General features: G+C 47.4%; 1 protein-coding gene across 1 annotated transcript in view; it reads left to right on the top strand.

The window, feature by feature from the left end:
* ESYT3 (extended synaptotagmin 3) overlaps positions 1–20159 on the top strand; it is a 62938-nt gene that overhangs the window by 29844 nt on the left and 12935 nt on the right. The window contains exons 4-10 of the mRNA XM_075285913.1: positions 144–220; positions 7143–7212; positions 10097–10186; positions 10413–10468; positions 16964–17084; positions 17202–17378; positions 19726–19808. Of these exons, the coding sequence (XP_075142014.1) occupies positions 144–220; positions 7143–7212; positions 10097–10186; positions 10413–10468; positions 16964–17084; positions 17202–17378; positions 19726–19808 (674 nt within the window). The remainder of the gene's footprint in view (positions 1–143; positions 221–7142; positions 7213–10096; positions 10187–10412; positions 10469–16963; positions 17085–17201; positions 17379–19725; positions 19809–20159) is intronic.

The following is a 20159-nucleotide window of genomic DNA, read 5'->3' as shown; positions in this document are numbered from 1 at the left end:
CTCCGTGTGAACAAGCCCTTACGTTGCAGTGCATTGAGCATTACATTGTATCAGGGTGTTACATTGTGTCATGGCAGCACAGTCTGTCTTGCATTGTGTTAATTTGTATTATGTTGTTGTTACATTGTGTATTTTGTGGTCAGTCTCCCAGGATCAGTGGGGTGAAAGCTTACACCAAGAAGGTAGACAAGCGAGAGGTGATCCTGGACTTACAGCTGTGGTGAGTATTTGGGTGACACTATGTGATGCCTGTACCCGAGACTGACTGTATCTCGGCCGCACACCGCTACCTCTATAGATGAGTCTATGAGGGGAGACACTTTATGGTGTAGACAATGGCTCCGCGAAAGATGGAGGATTGGACTGCAGCTCTGGAGGTGACCATACCCCAGGATCAGCACGTCAGGCGTCAGACCACCACTGATCCAATACTGAGGATCTATTCCAAGAACAAGCCATCAATGTCATGTCCTGGAGGATCCCTTTAAACATTAGCTATAATGGTTTGTGTATTACATTACTGAACTCCCTCAGGGCTGGGCATCAGCATCCAGCGTGGTCACACAGCGAGGGAGAAGGAATCTACCATGTGCACCACAAAGCCCAGCAGATCATACTGATAGTATTGTCCATATATGATCGATAAGACGGAGGAGGCAGCGAGACTACAGGGTGACCGGAAGGAAGTAGTGCGACTGTAGTCGCCCAGCGGGAGGAGATTGTCTGACCACTCGGGAGATCCGCAGGGATCCTCCATCTATTATCTATCCGCAGGGATCCTCCATCTATTATCTATCTTCAGGATCCTCCATCTATTATCTATCTTCAGGGATCCTCCATCTATTATCTATCTGCAGGGATCCTCCATCTATTATCTATCTGCAGGGATCCTCCATCTATTATCTATCCGCAGGGATCCTCCATCTATTATCTATCTGCAGGATCCTCCATCTATTATCTATCTTCAGGGATCCTCCATCTATTATCTATCCGCGGGATCCTCCATCTATTATCTATCTGCAGGATCCTCCATCTATTATCTATCCGCAGGATCCTCCATCTATTATCTATCTGCAGGGATCCTCCATCTATTATCTATCTGCAGGATCCTCCATCTATTATCTATCCGCAGGATCCTCCATCTATTATCTATCCGCGGGATCCTCCATCTATTATCTATCCGCAGGATCCTCCATCTATTATCTATCTGCAGGATCCTCCATCTATTATCTATCCGCAGGGATTCTCCATCTATTATCTATCCGCGGGATCCTCCATCTATTATCTATCCGCAGGATCCTCCATCTATTATCTATCTGCAGGATCCTCCATCTATTATCTATCCGCAGGATCCTCCATCTATTATCTATCCGCGGGATCCTCCATCTATTATCTATCCGCAGGATCCTCCATCTATTATCGATCCGCAGGGATCCTCCATCTATTATCTATCTGCAGGGATCCTCCATCTATTATCTATCCGCAGGGATCCTCCATCTATTATCTATCTGCAGGGATCCTCCATCTATTATCTATCTGCAGGGATCCTCCATCTATTATCTATCCGCAGGGATCCTCCATCTATTATCTATCCGCAGGGATCCTCCATCTATTATCGATCTGCAGGATCCTCCATCTATTATCTATCCGCGGGATCCTCCATCTATTATCTATCTGCAGGGATCCTCCATCTATTATCTATCTGCAGGGATCCTCCATCTATTATCTATCCGCAGGATCCTCCATCTATTATCTATCTGCAGGATCCTCCATCTATTATCTATCCGCAGGATCCTCCATCTATTATCTATCCGCGGGATCCTCCATCTATTATCTATCTGCAGGATCCTCCATCTATTATCTATCTGCAGGATCCTCCATCTATTATCTATCTGCAGGATCCTCCATCTATTATCTATCTTCAGGGATCCTCCATCTATTATCTATCTGCAGGATCCTCCATCTATTATCTATCCGCAGGATCCTCCATCTATTATCTATCCGCGGGATCCTCCATCTATTATCTATCTGCAGGATCCTCCATCTATTATCTATCTGCAGGATCCTCCATCTATTATCTATCTGCAGGATCCTCCATCTATTATCTATCTTCAGGGATCCTCCATCTATTATCTATCCGCAGGGATCCTCCATCTATTATCTATCCGCAGGGATCCTCCATCTATTATCTATCTGCAGGATCCTCCATCTATTATCTATCTATGGGGATCCTCCATCTATTATCTATCTGCAGGGATCCTCCATCTATTATCTATCCGCGGGATCCTCCATCTATTATCTATCCGCAGGGATTCTCCATCTATTATCTATCTGCAGGGATCCTCCATCTATTATCTATCCGCAGGGATTCTCCATCTATTATCTATCTGCAGGATCCTCCATCTATTATCTATCCGCAGGGATTCTCCATCTATTATCTATCTGCAGGGATCCTCCATCTATTATCTATCTATGGGGATCCTCCATCTATTATCTATCTATGGGGATCCTCCATCTATTATCTATCTGCAGGGATCCTCCATCTATTATCTATCCGCAGGGATCCTCCATCTATTATCTATCCGCAGGGATCCTCCATCTATTATCTATCTGCAGGATCCTCCATCTATTATCTATCTGCAGGATCCTCCATCTATTATCTATCCGCAGGGATCCTCCATCTATTATCTATCTGCAGGATCCTCCATCTATTATCTATCCGCAGGATCCTCCATCTATTATCTATCCGCAGGATCCTCCATCTATTATCTATCTGCAGGGATCCTCCATCTATTATCTATCCGCAGGATCCTCCATCTATTATCTATCTGCAGGGATCCTCCATCTATTATCTATCTTCAGGGATCCTCCATCTATTATCTATCCGCAGGATCCTCCATCTATTATCTATCTGCAGGGATCCTCCATCTATTATCTATCCGCAGGATCCTCCATCTATTATCTATCCGCAGGATCCTCCATCTATTATCTATCCGCAGGGATCCTCCATCTATTATCTATCTGCAGGATCCTCCATCTATTATCTATCTGCAGGGATCCTCCATCTATTATCTATCTGCAGGATCCTCCATCTATTATCTATCTGCAGGATCCTCCATCTATTATCTATCTGCAGGGATCCTCCATCTATTATCTATCTGCAGGATCCTCCATCTATTATCTATCTGCAGGGATCCTCCATCTATTATCTATCTGCAGGATCCTCCATCTATTATCTATCTGCAGGATCCTCCATCTATTATCTATCTGCAGGATCCTCCATCTATTATCTATCTGCAGGATCCTCCATCTATTATCTATCTGCAGGATCCTCCATCTATTATCTATCTGCAGGGATCCTCCATCTATTATCTATCTGCAGGATCCTCCATCTATTATCTATCCGCAGGGATCCTCCATCTATTATCTATCTGCAGGATCCTCCATCTATTATCTATCTGCAGGATCCTCCATCTATTATCTATCTGCAGGATCCTCCATCTATTATCTATCTGCAGGATCCTCCATCTATTATCTATCTTCAGGATCCTCCATCTATTATCTATCTTCAGGATCCTCCATCTATTATCTATCTTCAGGGATCCTCCATCTATTATCTATCTGCAGGATCCTCCATCTATTATCTATCTGCAGGGATCCTCCATCTATTATCTATCTGCAGGATCCTCCATCTATTATCTATCTGCAGGGATCCTCCATCTATTATCTATCTGCAGGATCCTCCATCTATTATCTATCTGCAGGATCCTCCATCTATTATCTATCTGCAGGATCCTCCATCTATTATCTATCCGCAGGGATCCTCCATCTATTATCTATCCGCAGGGATCCTCCATCTATTATCTATCTGCAGGATCCTCCATCTATTATCTATCCGCAGGGATCCTCCATCTATTATCTATCTGCAGGATCCTCCATCTATTATCTATCTGCAGGATCCTCCATCTATTATCTATCTGCAGGATCCTCCATCTATTATCTATCTGCAGGATCCTCCATCTATTATCTATCTGCAGGATCCTCCATCTATTATCTATCTGCAGGATCCTCCATCTATTATCTATCTGCAGGATCCTCCATCTATTATCTATCCGCAGGGATCCTCCATCTATTATCTATCTGCAGGATCCTCCATCTATTATCTATCTGCAGGATCCTCCATCTATTATCTATCCGCAGGATCCTCCATCTATTATCTATCTGCAGGGATCCTCCATCTATTATCTATCTGCAGGATCCTCCATCTATTATCTATCCGCAGGGATCCTCCATCTATTATCTATCTGCAGGATCCTCCATCTATTATCTATCTGCAGGATCCTCCATCTATTATCTATCTGCAGGGATCCTCCATCTATTATCTATCCGCAGGGATCCTCCATCTATTATCTATCTGCAGGGATCCTCCATCTATTATCTATCTGCAGGGATCCTCCATCTATTATCTATCTGCAGGATCCTCCATCTATTATCTATCCGCAGGATCCTCCATCTATTATCTATCCGCAGGATCCTCCATCTATTATCTATCCGCAGGGATCCTCCATCTATTATCTATCTGCAGGATCCTCCATCTATTATCTATCTGCAGGGATCCTCCATCTATTATCTATCTGCAGGATCCTCCATCTATTATCTATCTGCAGGATCCTCCATCTATTATCTATCTGCAGGGATCCTCCATCTATTATCTATCTGCAGGATCCTCCATCTATTATCTATCTGCAGGGATCCTCCATCTATTATCTATCTGCAGGATCCTCCATCTATTATCTATCTGCAGGATCCTCCATCTATTATCTATCTGCAGGATCCTCCATCTATTATCTATCTGCAGGATCCTCCATCTATTATCTATCTGCAGGATCCTCCATCTATTATCTATCTGCAGGGATCCTCCATCTATTATCTATCTGCAGGATCCTCCATCTATTATCTATCCGCAGGGATCCTCCATCTATTATCTATCTGCAGGATCCTCCATCTATTATCTATCTGCAGGATCCTCCATCTATTATCTATCTGCAGGATCCTCCATCTATTATCTATCTGCAGGATCCTCCATCTATTATCTATCTTCAGGATCCTCCATCTATTATCTATCTTCAGGATCCTCCATCTATTATCTATCTTCAGGGATCCTCCATCTATTATCTATCTGCAGGATCCTCCATCTATTATCTATCTGCAGGGATCCTCCATCTATTATCTATCTGCAGGATCCTCCATCTATTATCTATCTGCAGGGATCCTCCATCTATTATCTATCTGCAGGATCCTCCATCTATTATCTATCTGCAGGATCCTCCATCTATTATCTATCTGCAGGATCCTCCATCTATTATCTATCCGCAGGGATCCTCCATCTATTATCTATCCGCAGGGATCCTCCATCTATTATCTATCTGCAGGATCCTCCATCTATTATCTATCCGCAGGGATCCTCCATCTATTATCTATCTGCAGGATCCTCCATCTATTATCTATCTGCAGGATCCTCCATCTATTATCTATCTGCAGGATCCTCCATCTATTATCTATCTGCAGGATCCTCCATCTATTATCTATCTGCAGGATCCTCCATCTATTATCTATCTGCAGGATCCTCCATCTATTATCTATCTGCAGGATCCTCCATCTATTATCTATCCGCAGGGATCCTCCATCTATTATCTATCTGCAGGATCCTCCATCTATTATCTATCTGCAGGATCCTCCATCTATTATCTATCTGCAGGATCCTCCATCTATTATCTATCTGCAGGATCCTCCATCTATTATCTATCCGCAGGATCCTCCATCTATTATCTATCTTCAGGGATCCTCCATCTATTATCTATCCGCAGGATCCTCCATCTATTATCTATCTGCAGGATCCTCCATCTATTATCTATCTGCAGGATCCTCCATCTATTATCTATCTGCAGGATCCTCCATCTATTATCTGTCCGCGGGGATCCACTGACAAGACACATATAGAGTTTGGGAGATGATGGATCCTTGCCTCTCTTCTCTCAGGGATGTTTCTTCAGGGGTGTCCCTGGCCAGTGCACTAGTGGGCGCCATTTTCCTACCTGATCTTGCCCTCTTCTGATTGGTGCAGCCGCCCCCTCCTTCTGCACTGATAACTTGATGATGAGCCTTCCCTGTAAGCTGTGAATCCTGTGACTTCATTGTAGCCAGTAATGGAGCAGATGGCGGTAATAACAGGTTTGCTGGAGCCGCATTGTGCTGCTGACAACGGTTCATCCCCGGGGGGTCTCTGACACCTCCCAGCAATTATATGGAGGCAATAACGCTCTAGAGGGGGGGGGGCCTCACCTATACAATCGTCTGGAGCTTCTGTCCCCTAAAGCGCCATACAAGTAAGAGGAATAAATACACAGCAGGACACCTACTGCCCCCTGCAGACAGAAAAATTCATGAGCTGTCACCTACACCTCAGATGTCACATGTCTATAGACAGTGGCCCCCACCACAGTATTATCTGCTCCTAACTGCCCCCTTCTGCTCCTCAGACCTCAGAGTATATAGTCGGAGGCCCAGAGAAGATGAAGAAAGATACCATTAATACTCACCTCTCCTGGGCATCCTGGCTCCGGCTGTCCTCGGCCATCTTCCCAACGTTGCTGCTAAGACCTGTGATTGGTCCTCAGCGGTCACATGGGGGCGCACTGATGTCGTTATGCCGCTGCGCCCCATGTGACCGCCGGGGCCTGATGACAGGTCTTACCCTCATGACGGAGAGGAGGCCGAGCCCAGGAGAGGTGAGTATATCTATTTTAATATTTTTAAGTTGCCTCCCCTGGGCTAGCATTGATTGAAAAGGGGTCAGGTGACATGCCATGCCCGTTTCATTTACAATATGTATAGCGGTCGGGGAAGTAGGCCTTCCTGACCGCTGTCATAGTGATACAGGGACCCAGCCATCTCCAGCTGGACGATAGCCCTGTACCCCATCGGGCCCGGTGACGGTCGCTCTCCCTGCAGCCACGATTGTTCCACCACTATATATCGAGTGCGGTATAAGTCAGTACTCGGGGTGGATCCTCAGGGGTGGGATCCTCAGGGGCGGATCCTCAGGGCGCCGTTAACCCTCTATTCTCCTCATCTCTTTGCAGCTACACTGGAGACTGTGAAATCAATGTGGAGGTGAAGAAGCTGTGTAAAGCCGGAGTGAACGGCATCCAGGTTAGGAGGGGGCGAGTACTGGGGTGTCGTGTGGGGCAGATGTCACACCCATGGGGATAACACTGAGTGTAAGGGGCTATTATGGGGGTACACAGAGCACCCCACTGTCCACAATGCCTGTGATATGGTAAGAGTATCTTCATATTTACATCATGGCCACTGCATGAAAACTAATGGATGTGACCAAAGTGCAGATGTGAACAGAGCCTTACAGACATCAGCAGCAACCCTCCCCTTTATTTTCTGCACTTGGGGTGGGGGGGTATTAGTAGCCTCCATATATCCACAACACAGCCCCTCATAGTCTACATGTTGGGGGGGGGGGGGGTATTAGTAGCCTCCATGTACTCACAGCACAGCCCCTCATAGTCTACATGTTGGGGGGGGGGGTATTAGTAGCCTCCATGTACTCACAGCACAGCCCCTCATAGTCTACATGTTGGGGGGGGGGGTATTAGTAGCCTCCATATACTCACAGCACAGCCCCTCATAGTCTACATGTTGGGGGGGGGGTATTAGTAGCCTCCATGTACTCACAGCACAGCCCCTCATAGTCTACATGTTGGGGGGGGGGTATTAGTAGCCTCCATGTACTCACAGCACAGCCCCTCATAGTCTACATGTTGGGGGGGGGGGGGTATTAGTAGCCTCCATATACCCACAGCACAGCCCCTCATAGTCTACATGTTGGGGGGGGGGGGTATTAGTAGCCTCCATGTACTCACAGCACAGCCCCTCATAGTCTACATGTTGGGGGGGGGGGTATTAGTAGCCTCCATGTACTCACAGCACAGTCCCTCATAGTCTACATGTTGGGGGGGGGGGGTATTAGTAGCCTCCATGTACTCACAGCACAGCCCCTCATAGTCTACATGTTGGGGGGGGGGGTATTAGTAGCCTCCATGTACTCACAGCACAGTCCCTCATAGTCTACATGTTGGGGGGGGGGGGGGTATTAGTAGCCTCCATGTACTCACAGCACAGTCCCTCATAGTCTACATGTTGGGGGGGGGGGTATTAGTAGCCTCCATGTACTCACAGCACAGCCCCTCATAGTCTACATGTTGGGGGGGGGGGGGGTATTAGTAGCCTCCATATACCCACAGCACAGCCCCTCATAGTCTACATGTTGGGGTGGGGGGGTATTAGTAGCCTCCATGTACTCACAACACAGCCCCTCATAGTCTACATGTTGGGGGGGGGGGGGTATTAGTAGCCTCCATGTACTCACAGCACAGTCCCTCATAGTCTACATGTTGGGGGGGGGGGGGGTATTAGTAGCCTCCATGTACTCACAGCACAGTCCCTCATAGTCTACATGTTGGGGGGGGGGGGTATTAGTAGCCTCCATGTACTCACAGCACAGCCCCTCATAGTCTACATGTTGGGGGGGGGGGTATTAGTAGCCTCCATATACCCACAGCACAGTCCCTCATAGTCTACATGTTGGGGGGGGGGGGTATTAGTAGCCTCCATGTACTCACAGCACAGTCCCTCATAGTCTACATGTTGGGGGGGGGGGGGGGTATTAGTAGCCTCCATGTACTCACAGCACAGTCCCTCATAGTCTACATGTTGGGGGGGGGGGGTATTAGTAGCCTCCATGTACTCACAGCACAGCCCCTCATAGTCTACATGTTGGGGGGGGGGGGTATTAGTAGCCTCCATGTACTCACAGCACAGTCCCTCATAGTCTACATGTTGGGGGGGGGGGGGTATTAGTAGCCTCCATGTACTCACAGCACAGTCCCTCATAGTCTACATGTTGGGGGGGGGGGGTATTAGTAGCCTCCATGTACTCACAGCACAGTCCCTCATAGTCTACATGTTGGGGGGGGGGGGTATTAGTAGCCTCCATATACCCACAGCACAGTCCCTCATAGTCTACATGTTGGGGGGGGGGTATTAGTAGCCTCCATGTACTCACAGCACAGTCCCTCATAGTCTACATGTTGGGGGGGGGGGTATTAGTAGCCTCCATGTACTCACAGCACAGCCCCTCATAGTCTACATGTTGGGGGGGGGGGTATTAGTAGCCTCCATGTACTCACAGCACAGCCCCTCATAGTCTACATGTTGGGGGGGGGGGTATTAGTAGCCTCCATATACCCACAGCACAGCCCCTCATAGTCTACATGTTGGGGGGGGGGGGGGGTATTAGTAGCCTCCATGTACCCACAGCACAGTCCCTCATAGTCTACATGTTGGGGGGGGGGGGGTATTAGTAGCCTCCATGTACTCACAGCACAGCCCCTCATAGTCTACATGTTGGGGGGGGGGTATTAGTAGCCTCCATGTACCCACAGCACAGTCCCTCATAGTCTACATGTTGGGGGGGGGGGGTATTAGTAGCCTCCATGTACCCACAGCACAGTCCCTCATAGTCTACATGTTGGGGGGGGGGGGTATTAGTAGCCTCCATGTACTCACAGCACAGCCCCTCATAGTCTACATGTTGGGGGGGGGGGGTATTAGTAGCCTCCATATACCCACAGCACAGTCCCTCATAGTCTACATGTTGGGGGGGGGGGGGTATTAGTAGCCTCCATGTACCCACAGCACAGCCCCTCATAGTCTACATGTTGGGGGGGGGGGGTATTAGTAGCCTCCATATACCCACAGCACAGTCCCTCATAGTCTACATGTTGGGGGGGGGGGGTATTAGTAGCCTCCATGTACTCACAGCACAGCCCCTCATAGTCTACATGTTGGGGGGGTATTAGTAGCCTCCATGTACTCACAGCACAGCCCCTCATAGTCTACATGTTGGGGGGGGGTATTAGTAGCCACAGGCCACATTCCACACGGGAGGAGGGTGCAGTAGGATCCTGGACGCCCCCACTGCGATGGTCTCCTTGAATATTAATGTCTGGTTCTGCGGCAGGTACACGGCACGTTGCGAGTGATCTTGTCCCCGCTCCTGTCAGATGCGCCATTTATTGGAGCTGTCACTATGTTCTTCATACACAAGCCGGTAAGAGGGGGCACAAATGCTCTTCTATTGGGGGGAGGGCAGGGGAGTTGGGGTATGGTGATGGGGGGAGGGCTTGTGAGGCTGCAGACTGGCCCCATATTCACACTGACACGCCCTGCAGCTCTGCCTGGCGCAGACGGTGACACTTCTGCTGTATGAATATGGCGTCCGCCATGATGGGTTTTACTCTGCGCTTGTAACATTTCTGTCTCTGTTTTCTTTGCAGCACTTGGATATTAACTGGACGGGTCTGACCAATATCCTGGAGATCCCGGGTGTCAGGTGACTGCGCCGTGTTACATCATCATCAGCCCTATTACATCATCATCCCTATTACATCATCAGCCCTATTACATCATCATCCCTATTACATCATCAGCCCTATTACATCATCAGCCCTATCACATCATCATCATCATCAGCCCTATTGCATCATCAGCCCTATTACATCATCATCATCCCTATTACATCATCATCATCATCATCCCTATTACATCATCATCATCAGCCCTATTACATCATCATCATCCCTATTACATCATCATCATCATCATCCCTATTACATCATCATCATCATCCCTATTACATCATCATCAGCCCTATTACATCATCATCATCAGCCCTATTACATCATCAGCCCTATTGCATCATCATCCCTATTACATCATCATCATCATCATCCCTATTACATCATCATCATCCCTATTACATCATCATCATCATCCCTATTACATCATCATCAGCCCTATTACATCATCATCATCATCCCTATTACATCATCAGCCCTATTGCATCATCATCCCTATTACATCATCATCATCCCTATTACATCATCATCATCCCTATTACATCATCATCATCCCTATTACATCATCAGCCCCCATTGTCCATTACAGTGTGTCAGTAACTTTCTGTATCCGAGTGCTTGTGGAACATGAGCGATGATTGCACGGTGGCTCAGTGGTTAGCACTGTAGCCTTGCAGCACTGGAGTCCCGGGTTTGAATCCTGCCAAGGAGTTTGTATGTTCTCCCCGTGTTTGCGCGGGTTTCCTCTGGGTTCTCCGGTTTCCTCCCACACACCAAAGACCTAGTGATAGGGAATGTAGATTGTGAGCCCTGTATGGGACAGGGACTGCCAATGTGTGTACAGCGCTGCGGAATAGGATGGCGTTATAGAAGGAAGCAGAATAGATACATAATCTCCAGAGCCTGGGGGCCGGCAGGTCTCCTCCTGTACAGAGAGGGGAGGGGGGAGAAGCAGCTTCCTACAGGGAAGACCTAAAACCGCACAACTAGAATTTCCAGTTTTCAGAATTTGACAAAAACATTTACGATGTTGTAATTGTGGGGAGTGACAGGAACAAAACCGCAGCATATATAGGAAGACAGAGGCAGAGGTTACAGTGTGTAAGTATATACTACACAGGAGTTACAGGCGATGTTACAGTGTGTCGGTATATATTACACAGGAGTTACAGGCGATGTTACAGTGTGTCGGTATATATTACACAGGAGTTACAGGCGATGTTACATTGTGTCGGTATATATTACACAGGAGTTACAGGCGATGTTACATTGTGTCGGTATATATTACACAGGAGTTACAGGCGATGTTACAGTGTGTCGGTATATACTACACAGGAGTTACAGGCGATGTTACAGTGTGTCGGTATATACTACACAGGAGTTACAGGCGATGTTACAGTGTGTCGGTATATATTACACAGGAGTTACAGGCGATGTTACATTGTGTCGGTATATATTACACAGGAGTTACAGGCGATGTTACAGCGTGTGGGTATATACTACACAGGAGTTACAGGCGATGTTACAGTGTGTCGGTATATACTACACAGGAGTTACAGGCGATGTTACAGCGTGTGGGTATATATTACACAGGAGTTACAGGCGATGTTACAGTGTGTCGGTATATATTACACAGGAGTTACAGGCGATGTTACATTGTGTCGGTATATATTACACAGGAGTTACAGGCGATGTTACATTGTGTCTGTATATATTACACAGGAGTTACAGGCGATGTTACATTGTGTCGGTATATATTACACAGGAGTTACAGGCGATGTTACATTGTGTCTGTATATATTACACAGGAGTTACAGGCGATGTTACATTGTGTCGGTATATATTACACAGGAGTTACAGGCGATGTTACAGTGTGTCGGTATATATTACACAGGAGTTACAGGCGATGTTACATTGTGTCGGTATATATTACACAGGAGTTACAGGCGATGTTACAGTGTGTTGGTATATACTACACAGGAGTTACAGGCGATGTTACATTGTGTCTGTATATATTACACAGGAGTTACAGGCGATGTTACATTGTGTCGGTATATATTACACAGGAGTTACAGGCGATGTTACATTGTGTCGGTATATATTACACAGGAGTTACAGGCGATGTTACAGCGTGTGGGTATATATTACACAGGAGTTACAGGCGATGTTACAGCGTGTGGGTATATATTACACAGGAGTTACAGGCGATGTTACATTGTGTCTGTATATATTACACAGGAGTTACAGGCGATGTTACATTGTGTCGGTATATATTACACAGGAGTTACAGGCGATGTTACATTGTGTCGGTATATATTACACAGGAGTTACAGGCGATGTTACATTGTGTCGGTATATATTACACAGGAGTTACAGGCGATGTTACATTGTGTCGGTATATATTACACAGGAGTTACAGGCGATGTTACATTGTGTCGGTATATATTACACAGGAGTTACAGGCGATGTTACATTGTGTCTGTATATATTACACAGGAGTTACAGGCGATGTTACATTGTGTCGGTATATATTACACAGGAGTTACAGGCGATGTTACATTGTGTCGGTATATATTACACAGGAGTTACAGGCGATGTTACATTGTGTCGGTATATATTACACAGGAGTTACAGGCGATGTTACATTGTGTCTGTATATATTACACAGGAGTTACAGGCGATGTTACATTGTGTCGGTATATATTACACAGGAGTTACAGGCGATGTTACATTGTGTCGGTATATATTACACAGGAGTTACAGGCGATGTTACATTGTGTCGGTATATATTACACAGGAGTTACAGGCGATGTTACAGTGTGTTGGTATATACTACACAGGAGTTACAGGCGATGTTACATTGTGTCTGTATATATTACACAGGAGTTACAGGCGATGTTACATTGTGTCGGTATATATTACACAGGAGTTACAGGCGATGTTACATTGTGTCTGTATATATTACACAGGAGTTACAGGCGATGTTACATTGTGTCGGTATATATTACACAGGAGTTACAGGCGATGTTACAGCGTGTGGGTATATATTACACAGGAGTTACAGGCGATGTTACAGCGTGTGGGTATATATTACACAGGAGTTGCAGGCGATGTTACAGTGTGTCGGTATATATTACACAGGAGTTACAGGCGATGTTACAGTGTGTCGGTATATATTACACAGGAGTTACAGGCGATGTTACAGTGTGTCGGTATATATTACACAGGAGTTACAGGCGATGTTACATTGTGTCGGTATATATTACACAGGAGTTACAGGCGATGTTACATTGTGTCGGTATATATTACACAGGAGTTACAGGCGATGTTACAGTGTGTTGGTATATACTACACAGGAGTTACAGGCGATGTTACATTGTGTCTGTATATATTACACAGGAGTTACAGGCGATGTTACATTGTGTCGGTATATATTACACAGGAGTTACAGGCGATGTTACATTGTGTCGGTATATATTACACAGGAGTTACAGGCGATGTTACATTGTGTCGGTATATATTACACAGGAGTTACAGGCGATGTTACAGTGTGTTGGTATATACTACACAGGAGTTACAGGCGATGTTACATTGTGTCGGTATATATTACACAGGAGTTACAGGCGATGTTACAGTGTGTCGGTATATATTACACAGGAGTTACAGGCGATGTTACATTGTGTCTGTATATATTACACAGGAGTTACAGGCGATGTTACATTGTGTCTGTATATATTACACAGGAGTTGCAGGCGATGTTACAGTGTGTCGGTATATATTACACAGGAGTTACAGGCGATGTTACATTGTGTCTGTATATATTACACAGGAGTTATAGGCGATGTTACAGTGTGTCTGTATATATTACACAGGAGTTACAGGCGATGTTACATTGTGTCGGTATATATTACACAGGAGTTACAGGCGATGTTACATTGTGTCGGTATATATTACACAGGAGTTACAGGCGATGTTACAGTGTGTCGGTATATATTACACAGGAGTTACAGGCGATGTTACAGTGTGTCGGTATATATTACACAGGAGTTACAGGCGATGTTACAGTGTGTCGGTATATATTACACAGGAGTTACAGGCGATGTTACAGTGTTCTGATGTGTGTTGCACTGCTACTACAGGCGGCTCTGTGATGTGATGGTGTTTTGGGGCTTGTTATACAAGTACAGGTGGCGTTGCGATGTGTTAGTTTATTCTATATCTGAGGTGTAGATGATGTTGTTGTTGGGGTGTAAGTTACACTAAGTACAATTGTTGTTATAATGTGCTAGTAGATCATACAGCCCTTTATTCTGTCATCAGTGACGTCTCTGGTGACTTTTATGATTGTAGGCCTCTGAGCCGCATCGGGGTGACTGCGGGTGCGGCCTCTCAGGGAGTTGTCAGACCTTCTGCTTCTTCTCACACTGACTCACCTGTGTGTTCTGGGACAAGAGTCTGAGTGCGGAGCAGCTGGGAGGGATTTGTGATTTGTTTGTAGTGATAGAATCATCCAGTGTGGATTGGTGGAGCAAACACAACCTGGATACATTGTATCAGTGACCACGCCCCTTAGAGGACTGTTACTTTGTATTATAGAGTGACGGCACCCCCTAGAGGATTGATATGTTGTATCACTGCAATGGAAACGCTGGAAAAAGATGAAGTACGCTACTTTGTTGTCTCTGATAATCTCAGGGGCGGAAGAGGGGTGACAGTGTCCAGCAGGGGTTCGGCTGAATTCACAATGGGGGTTAAATAAGGTGCTCAGGGTCAGTGGAGATCTCAGCGGTCAGACCATGTCTGGAAAGGAGAGGCCGACTGTAGGACAGGGGAATACAATCTATTACTATCTGTTATCAGCCATGTCAGGAGAGGAGAGGCCGACTGTAGGACAGGGGAATACAATCTATTACTATCTGTTATCAGCCATGTCAGGAGAGGAGAGGCCGACTGTAGGACAGGAGAATACAATCTATTACTATCTGTTATCAGCCATGTCAGGAGAGGAGAGGCCGACTGTAGGACAGGGGAATACAATCTATTACTATCTGTTATCAGCCATGTCAGGAGAGGAGAGGCCGACTGTAGGACAGGAGAATACAATCTATTACTATCTGTTATCAGCCATGTCAGGAGAGGAGAGGCCGACTGTAGGACAGGAGAATACAATCTATTACTTTCTGTTATCAGCCATGTCAGGAGAGGAGAGGCCGACTGTAGGACAGGGGAATACAATCTATTACTATCTGTTATCAGCCATGTCAGGAGAGGAGAGGCCGACTGTAGGACAGGAGAATACAATCTATTACTATCTGTTATCAGCCATGTCAGGACAGGCCGACTGTAGGACAGGGGAATACAATCTATTACTATCTGTTATCAGCCATGTCAGGACAGGCCGACTGTAGGACAGGAGAATACAATCTATTACTATCTGTTATCAGCCATGTCAGGAGAGGAGAGGCCGACTGTAGGACAGGGGAATACAATCTATTACTATCTGGTATCAGCCATGTCAGGAGGGGAGAGGCCGACTGTAGGACAGGAGAATACAATCTATTACTATCTGTTTTCAGCCATGTCAGGAGAGGAGAGGCCGACTGTAGGACAGGAGAATACAATCTATTACTATCTGTTTTCAGCCATGTCAGGAGAGGAGAGGCCGACTGTAGGACAGGGGAATACAATCTATTACTATCTGTTATCAGCCATGTCAGGAGGGGAGAGGCCGACTGTAGGACAGGGGAATACAATCTATTACTATCTGTTATCAGCCATGTCAGGAGAGGAGAGGCCGACTGTAGGACAGGAGAATACAATCTATTACTATCTGTTATCAGCCATGTCAGGAGAGGAGAGGCCGACTGTAGGACAGGGGAATACAATCTATTACTATCTGTTATCAGCCATGTCAGGAGAGGCCGACTGTAGGACAGGAGAATACAATCTATTACTATCTGTTATCAGCCATGTCAGGAGAGGAGAGGCCGACTGTAGGACAGGGGAATACAATCTATTACTATCTGGTATCAGCCATGTCAGGAGGGGAGAGGCCGACTGTAGGACAGGGGAATACAATCTATTACTATCTGTTATCAGCCATGTCAGGAGAGGAGAGGCCGACTGTAGGACAGGGGAATACAATCTATTACTATCTGGTATCAGCCATGTCAGGAGGGGAGAGGCCGACTGTAGGACAGGGGAATACAATCTATTACTATCTGTTTTCAGCCATGTCAGGAGAGGAGAGGCCGACTGTAGGACAGGGGAATACAATCTATTACTATCTGTTATCAGCCATGTCAGGAGAGGCCGACTGTAGGACAGGGGAATACAATCTGTGGGATCAGAACTAGAGTGTGACAAACTCATTCACTGACAGCAAGCAGGGATCCTCTGTGGATCTGGTCACGTCTTGCTGTGATTGGTTGCTCCTGTTTTATGTTTTCCTTCTGGGTTTCCTCTTGCAGTGACATGTCGGACGGGATGATAGTTGACCTTATTGCATCATATCTGGTGCTGCCCAACAGATTCACTTTCCCTCTGAGTAACAAGGTGAACGCCGCTGAGCTCCGCTTCCCTGTGCCGCAGGTGAGTGTAATGGGGAGGGTATGCTGGGGGGGGGGGGGGGGGCACTGGTTACTACAGGAGCTGGTGGGGTTATTGGAGGGGAGACTGAGCACAATGACGTCTCCTTCTACTTTTTAGGGTGTATTGAAAGTTTATCTACTTGAAGCCGAACACCTGATCCCAAAGGACACTTATCTTAAGGGCATCATAAAGGGCAAGTCTGACCCGTACGCCATCGTGAGGGTGGGAAACCAGAACTTCAAGAGCCGGACTATCAAGGAGAATCTTAATCCTCGCTGGAATGAGATGTTTGAGGTGAGAGGACACCCCCACATGTGATATATCCCTCTATGTAGGTTATGGTGGTCTACAGTATCAGCCTTGTTTGTAGTATACAGTGGAAATCATCACCTATAGGTGGTGTATACAGTAGATATCAGCCCCGTGTGTATTGCATAGTAGATATCTGCCCTATATGTGGTGTATCTTAGATATCGGCCCTATATGACGGTCAGGGGGCCGCAGCCTTTTTTGTACCGAGGGCCACTTACATATAGGCCAATTTTCCCGTGGCCCGGTGGGGGTGGGGTTTTCAGCAGCAGAGCATGGTTGGGGTGATTGGGTGGCTCATAAGAAACCCCCAATAAAGTGCAGATTTGAGGATTACCTTTATACTTTATTTAGGGGGATCTCTCCACATCAAGTGTAATTCATTGGAGGTATGGGGAGTAGTCCCTTAATAAAAGCACAGGTAGGGCGGGGGCCTCATTCAATTAGAGGGGACCATCACTCAGGGGCACTGTTACTGTAATAGTAATATTACCTGTGGGGGGCACTATTACAGTGATAGAGCCCTAAAGTGAATAGCATTACCTGGGGGGGGGGCTATTACTACTATTACTATTATTACCTGCTGCAGCTCCGGGGTCTCTCCTTATATACAGGCTGTGCATCTTGTGTTCTGCTCCCCGGCCCCAGCGGCTCCGGAGTGAAGATCCTGGGAGCAGAACACAAGATGCCCATCCTGTATATAAGGTGAGACCCCGGGAGCAGTAATCGGGTAAGTGGAAAGTGGTCCCCGCCGTTGTAGTTGGTCCCCGCCGTTGTAGTTGGTCCCTGCCGTTGTAGTTGGTCCCCGCCGTTGTAGTTGGTCCCTGCCGTTGTAGTTGGTCCCTACCGTTGTAGTTGGTCCCTGCCATTGTAGTTGGTCCCTGCCGGTGTAGTTGGTCCCTGCCGTTGTAGTTGGTCCCCGCCGTTGTAGTTGGTCCCTGCTGGTGTAGTTGGTCCTCCGCGTTGTAGTTGGTCCCCGCCGTTGTAGTTGGTCCCTGCCGGTGTAGTTGGTCCTCCGTGTTGTAGTTGGTCCCTGCCGGTGTAGTTGGTCCTCCGTGTTGTAGTTGGTCCCCGCCGGTGTAGTTGGTCCTCCGTGTTGTAGTTGGTCCTCCATGTTGTAGTTGGTCCCTGCCGGTGTAGTTGGTCCTCCGCGTTGTAGTTGGTCCCTGCCGGTGTAGTTGGTCCCTGCCGGTGTAGTTGGTCCTCCGTGTTGTAGTTGGTCCCTGCCGGTGTAGTTGGTCCTCCGTGTTGTAGTTGGTCCCTGCTGGTGTAGTTGGTCCTCCGTGTTGTAGTTGGTCCCTGCCGGTGTAGTTGGTCCTCCGTGTTGTAGTTGGTCCCTGCCGGTGTAGTTGGTCCTCCGCGTTGTAGTTGGTCCCTGCCGGTGTAGTTGGTCCTCCGTGTTGTAGTTGGTCCCTGCTGGTGTAGTTGGTCCTCCGTGTTGTAGTTGGTCCCTGCCGGTGTAGTTGGTCCTCCGCGTTGTAGTTGGTCCCTGCCGGTGTAGTTGGTCCTCCGTATTGTAGTTGGTCCCTGCCGGTGTAGTTGGTCCTCCGTGTTGTAGTTGGTCCCTGCTGGTGTAGTTGGTCCCCGCCGTTGTAGTTGGTCCTCTGTATTGTAGTTGGTCCCTGCCGGTGTAGTTGGTCCTCCGTATTGTAGTTGGTCCCTGCCGGTGTAGTTGGTCCCCGCTGGTGTAGTTGGTCCCTGCCGGTGTAGTTGGTCCCTGCCGGTGTAGTTGGTCCCCGCCGTTGTAGTTGGTCCCTGCCGGTGTAGTTGGTCCCTGCCGGTGTAGTTGGTCCCCGCTGGTGTAGTTGGTCCTCCGTGTTGTAGTTGGTCCCTGCCGGTGTAGTTGGTCCCCGCCGGTGTAGTTGGTCCTCCGTATTGTAGTTGGTCCCTGCCGGTGTAGTTGGTCCTCCGTGTTGTAGTTGGTCCCCGCTGGTGTAGTTGGTCCCCGCCGTTGTAGTTGGTCCTCTGTATTGTAGTTGGTCCCTGCCGGTGTAGTTGGTCCTCCGTATTGTAGTTGGTCCCTGCCGGTGTAGTTGGTCCTCCGTATTGTAGTTGGTCCCTGCCGGTGTAGTTGGTCCTCCGTATTGTAGTTGGTCCCTGCCGGTGTAGTTGGTCCTCCGTATTGTAGTTGGTCCCTGCCGGTGTAGTTGGTCCCCGCCGTTGTAGTTGGTCCTCCGTGTTGTAGTTGGTCCCTGCCGTTGTAGTTGGTCCTCCGTATTGTAGTTGGTCCCTGCCGGTGTAGTTGGTCCCCGCCGGTGTAGTATATATATATCCAGAGGGTCCTGTATACAGCTCTCCTTGTGGATAACGCCCCCTCCTCTCTTGTTCACAGTTTGTCATCCATGAGGTTCCTGGGCAGGATCTGGAAATCGACATCTACGATGAAGATCCGGACAAGGACGATTTTCTGGGAAGGTGATATCATCTGTATGTGGAGGGGTCATGTGTGATATGTAGAGGTCAGATGTGTAAGGAGGGGTCCTATGTATGATTGTCTGTGGGGGTCATACATGTGGTTATCTGGAGGGGTCATACATGTGGTAATCTGGAGGGGTCATACATGTGGTTATCTGGAGGGGTCATACATGTGGTTATCTGGAGGGGTCATACATGTGGTTATCTGGAGGGGTCATACATGTGGTCATCTGGAGGGGTCATACATGTGGTCATCTGGAGGGGTCATACATGTGGTCATCTGGAGGGGTCATACATGTGGTCATCTGGAGGGGTCATACATGTGGTCATCTGGAGGGGTCATACATGTGG

The sequence above is a fragment of the Leptodactylus fuscus genome, chromosome 8 (assembly GCF_031893055.1).
Source record: "Leptodactylus fuscus isolate aLepFus1 chromosome 8, aLepFus1.hap2, whole genome shotgun sequence".
Taxonomy (NCBI): Eukaryota; Metazoa; Chordata; class Amphibia; order Anura; family Leptodactylidae; genus Leptodactylus; species Leptodactylus fuscus.
The sequence above is the reverse complement of the archived record's forward strand: the minus strand, read 5'-3'. Positions and strand labels throughout refer to the sequence as shown.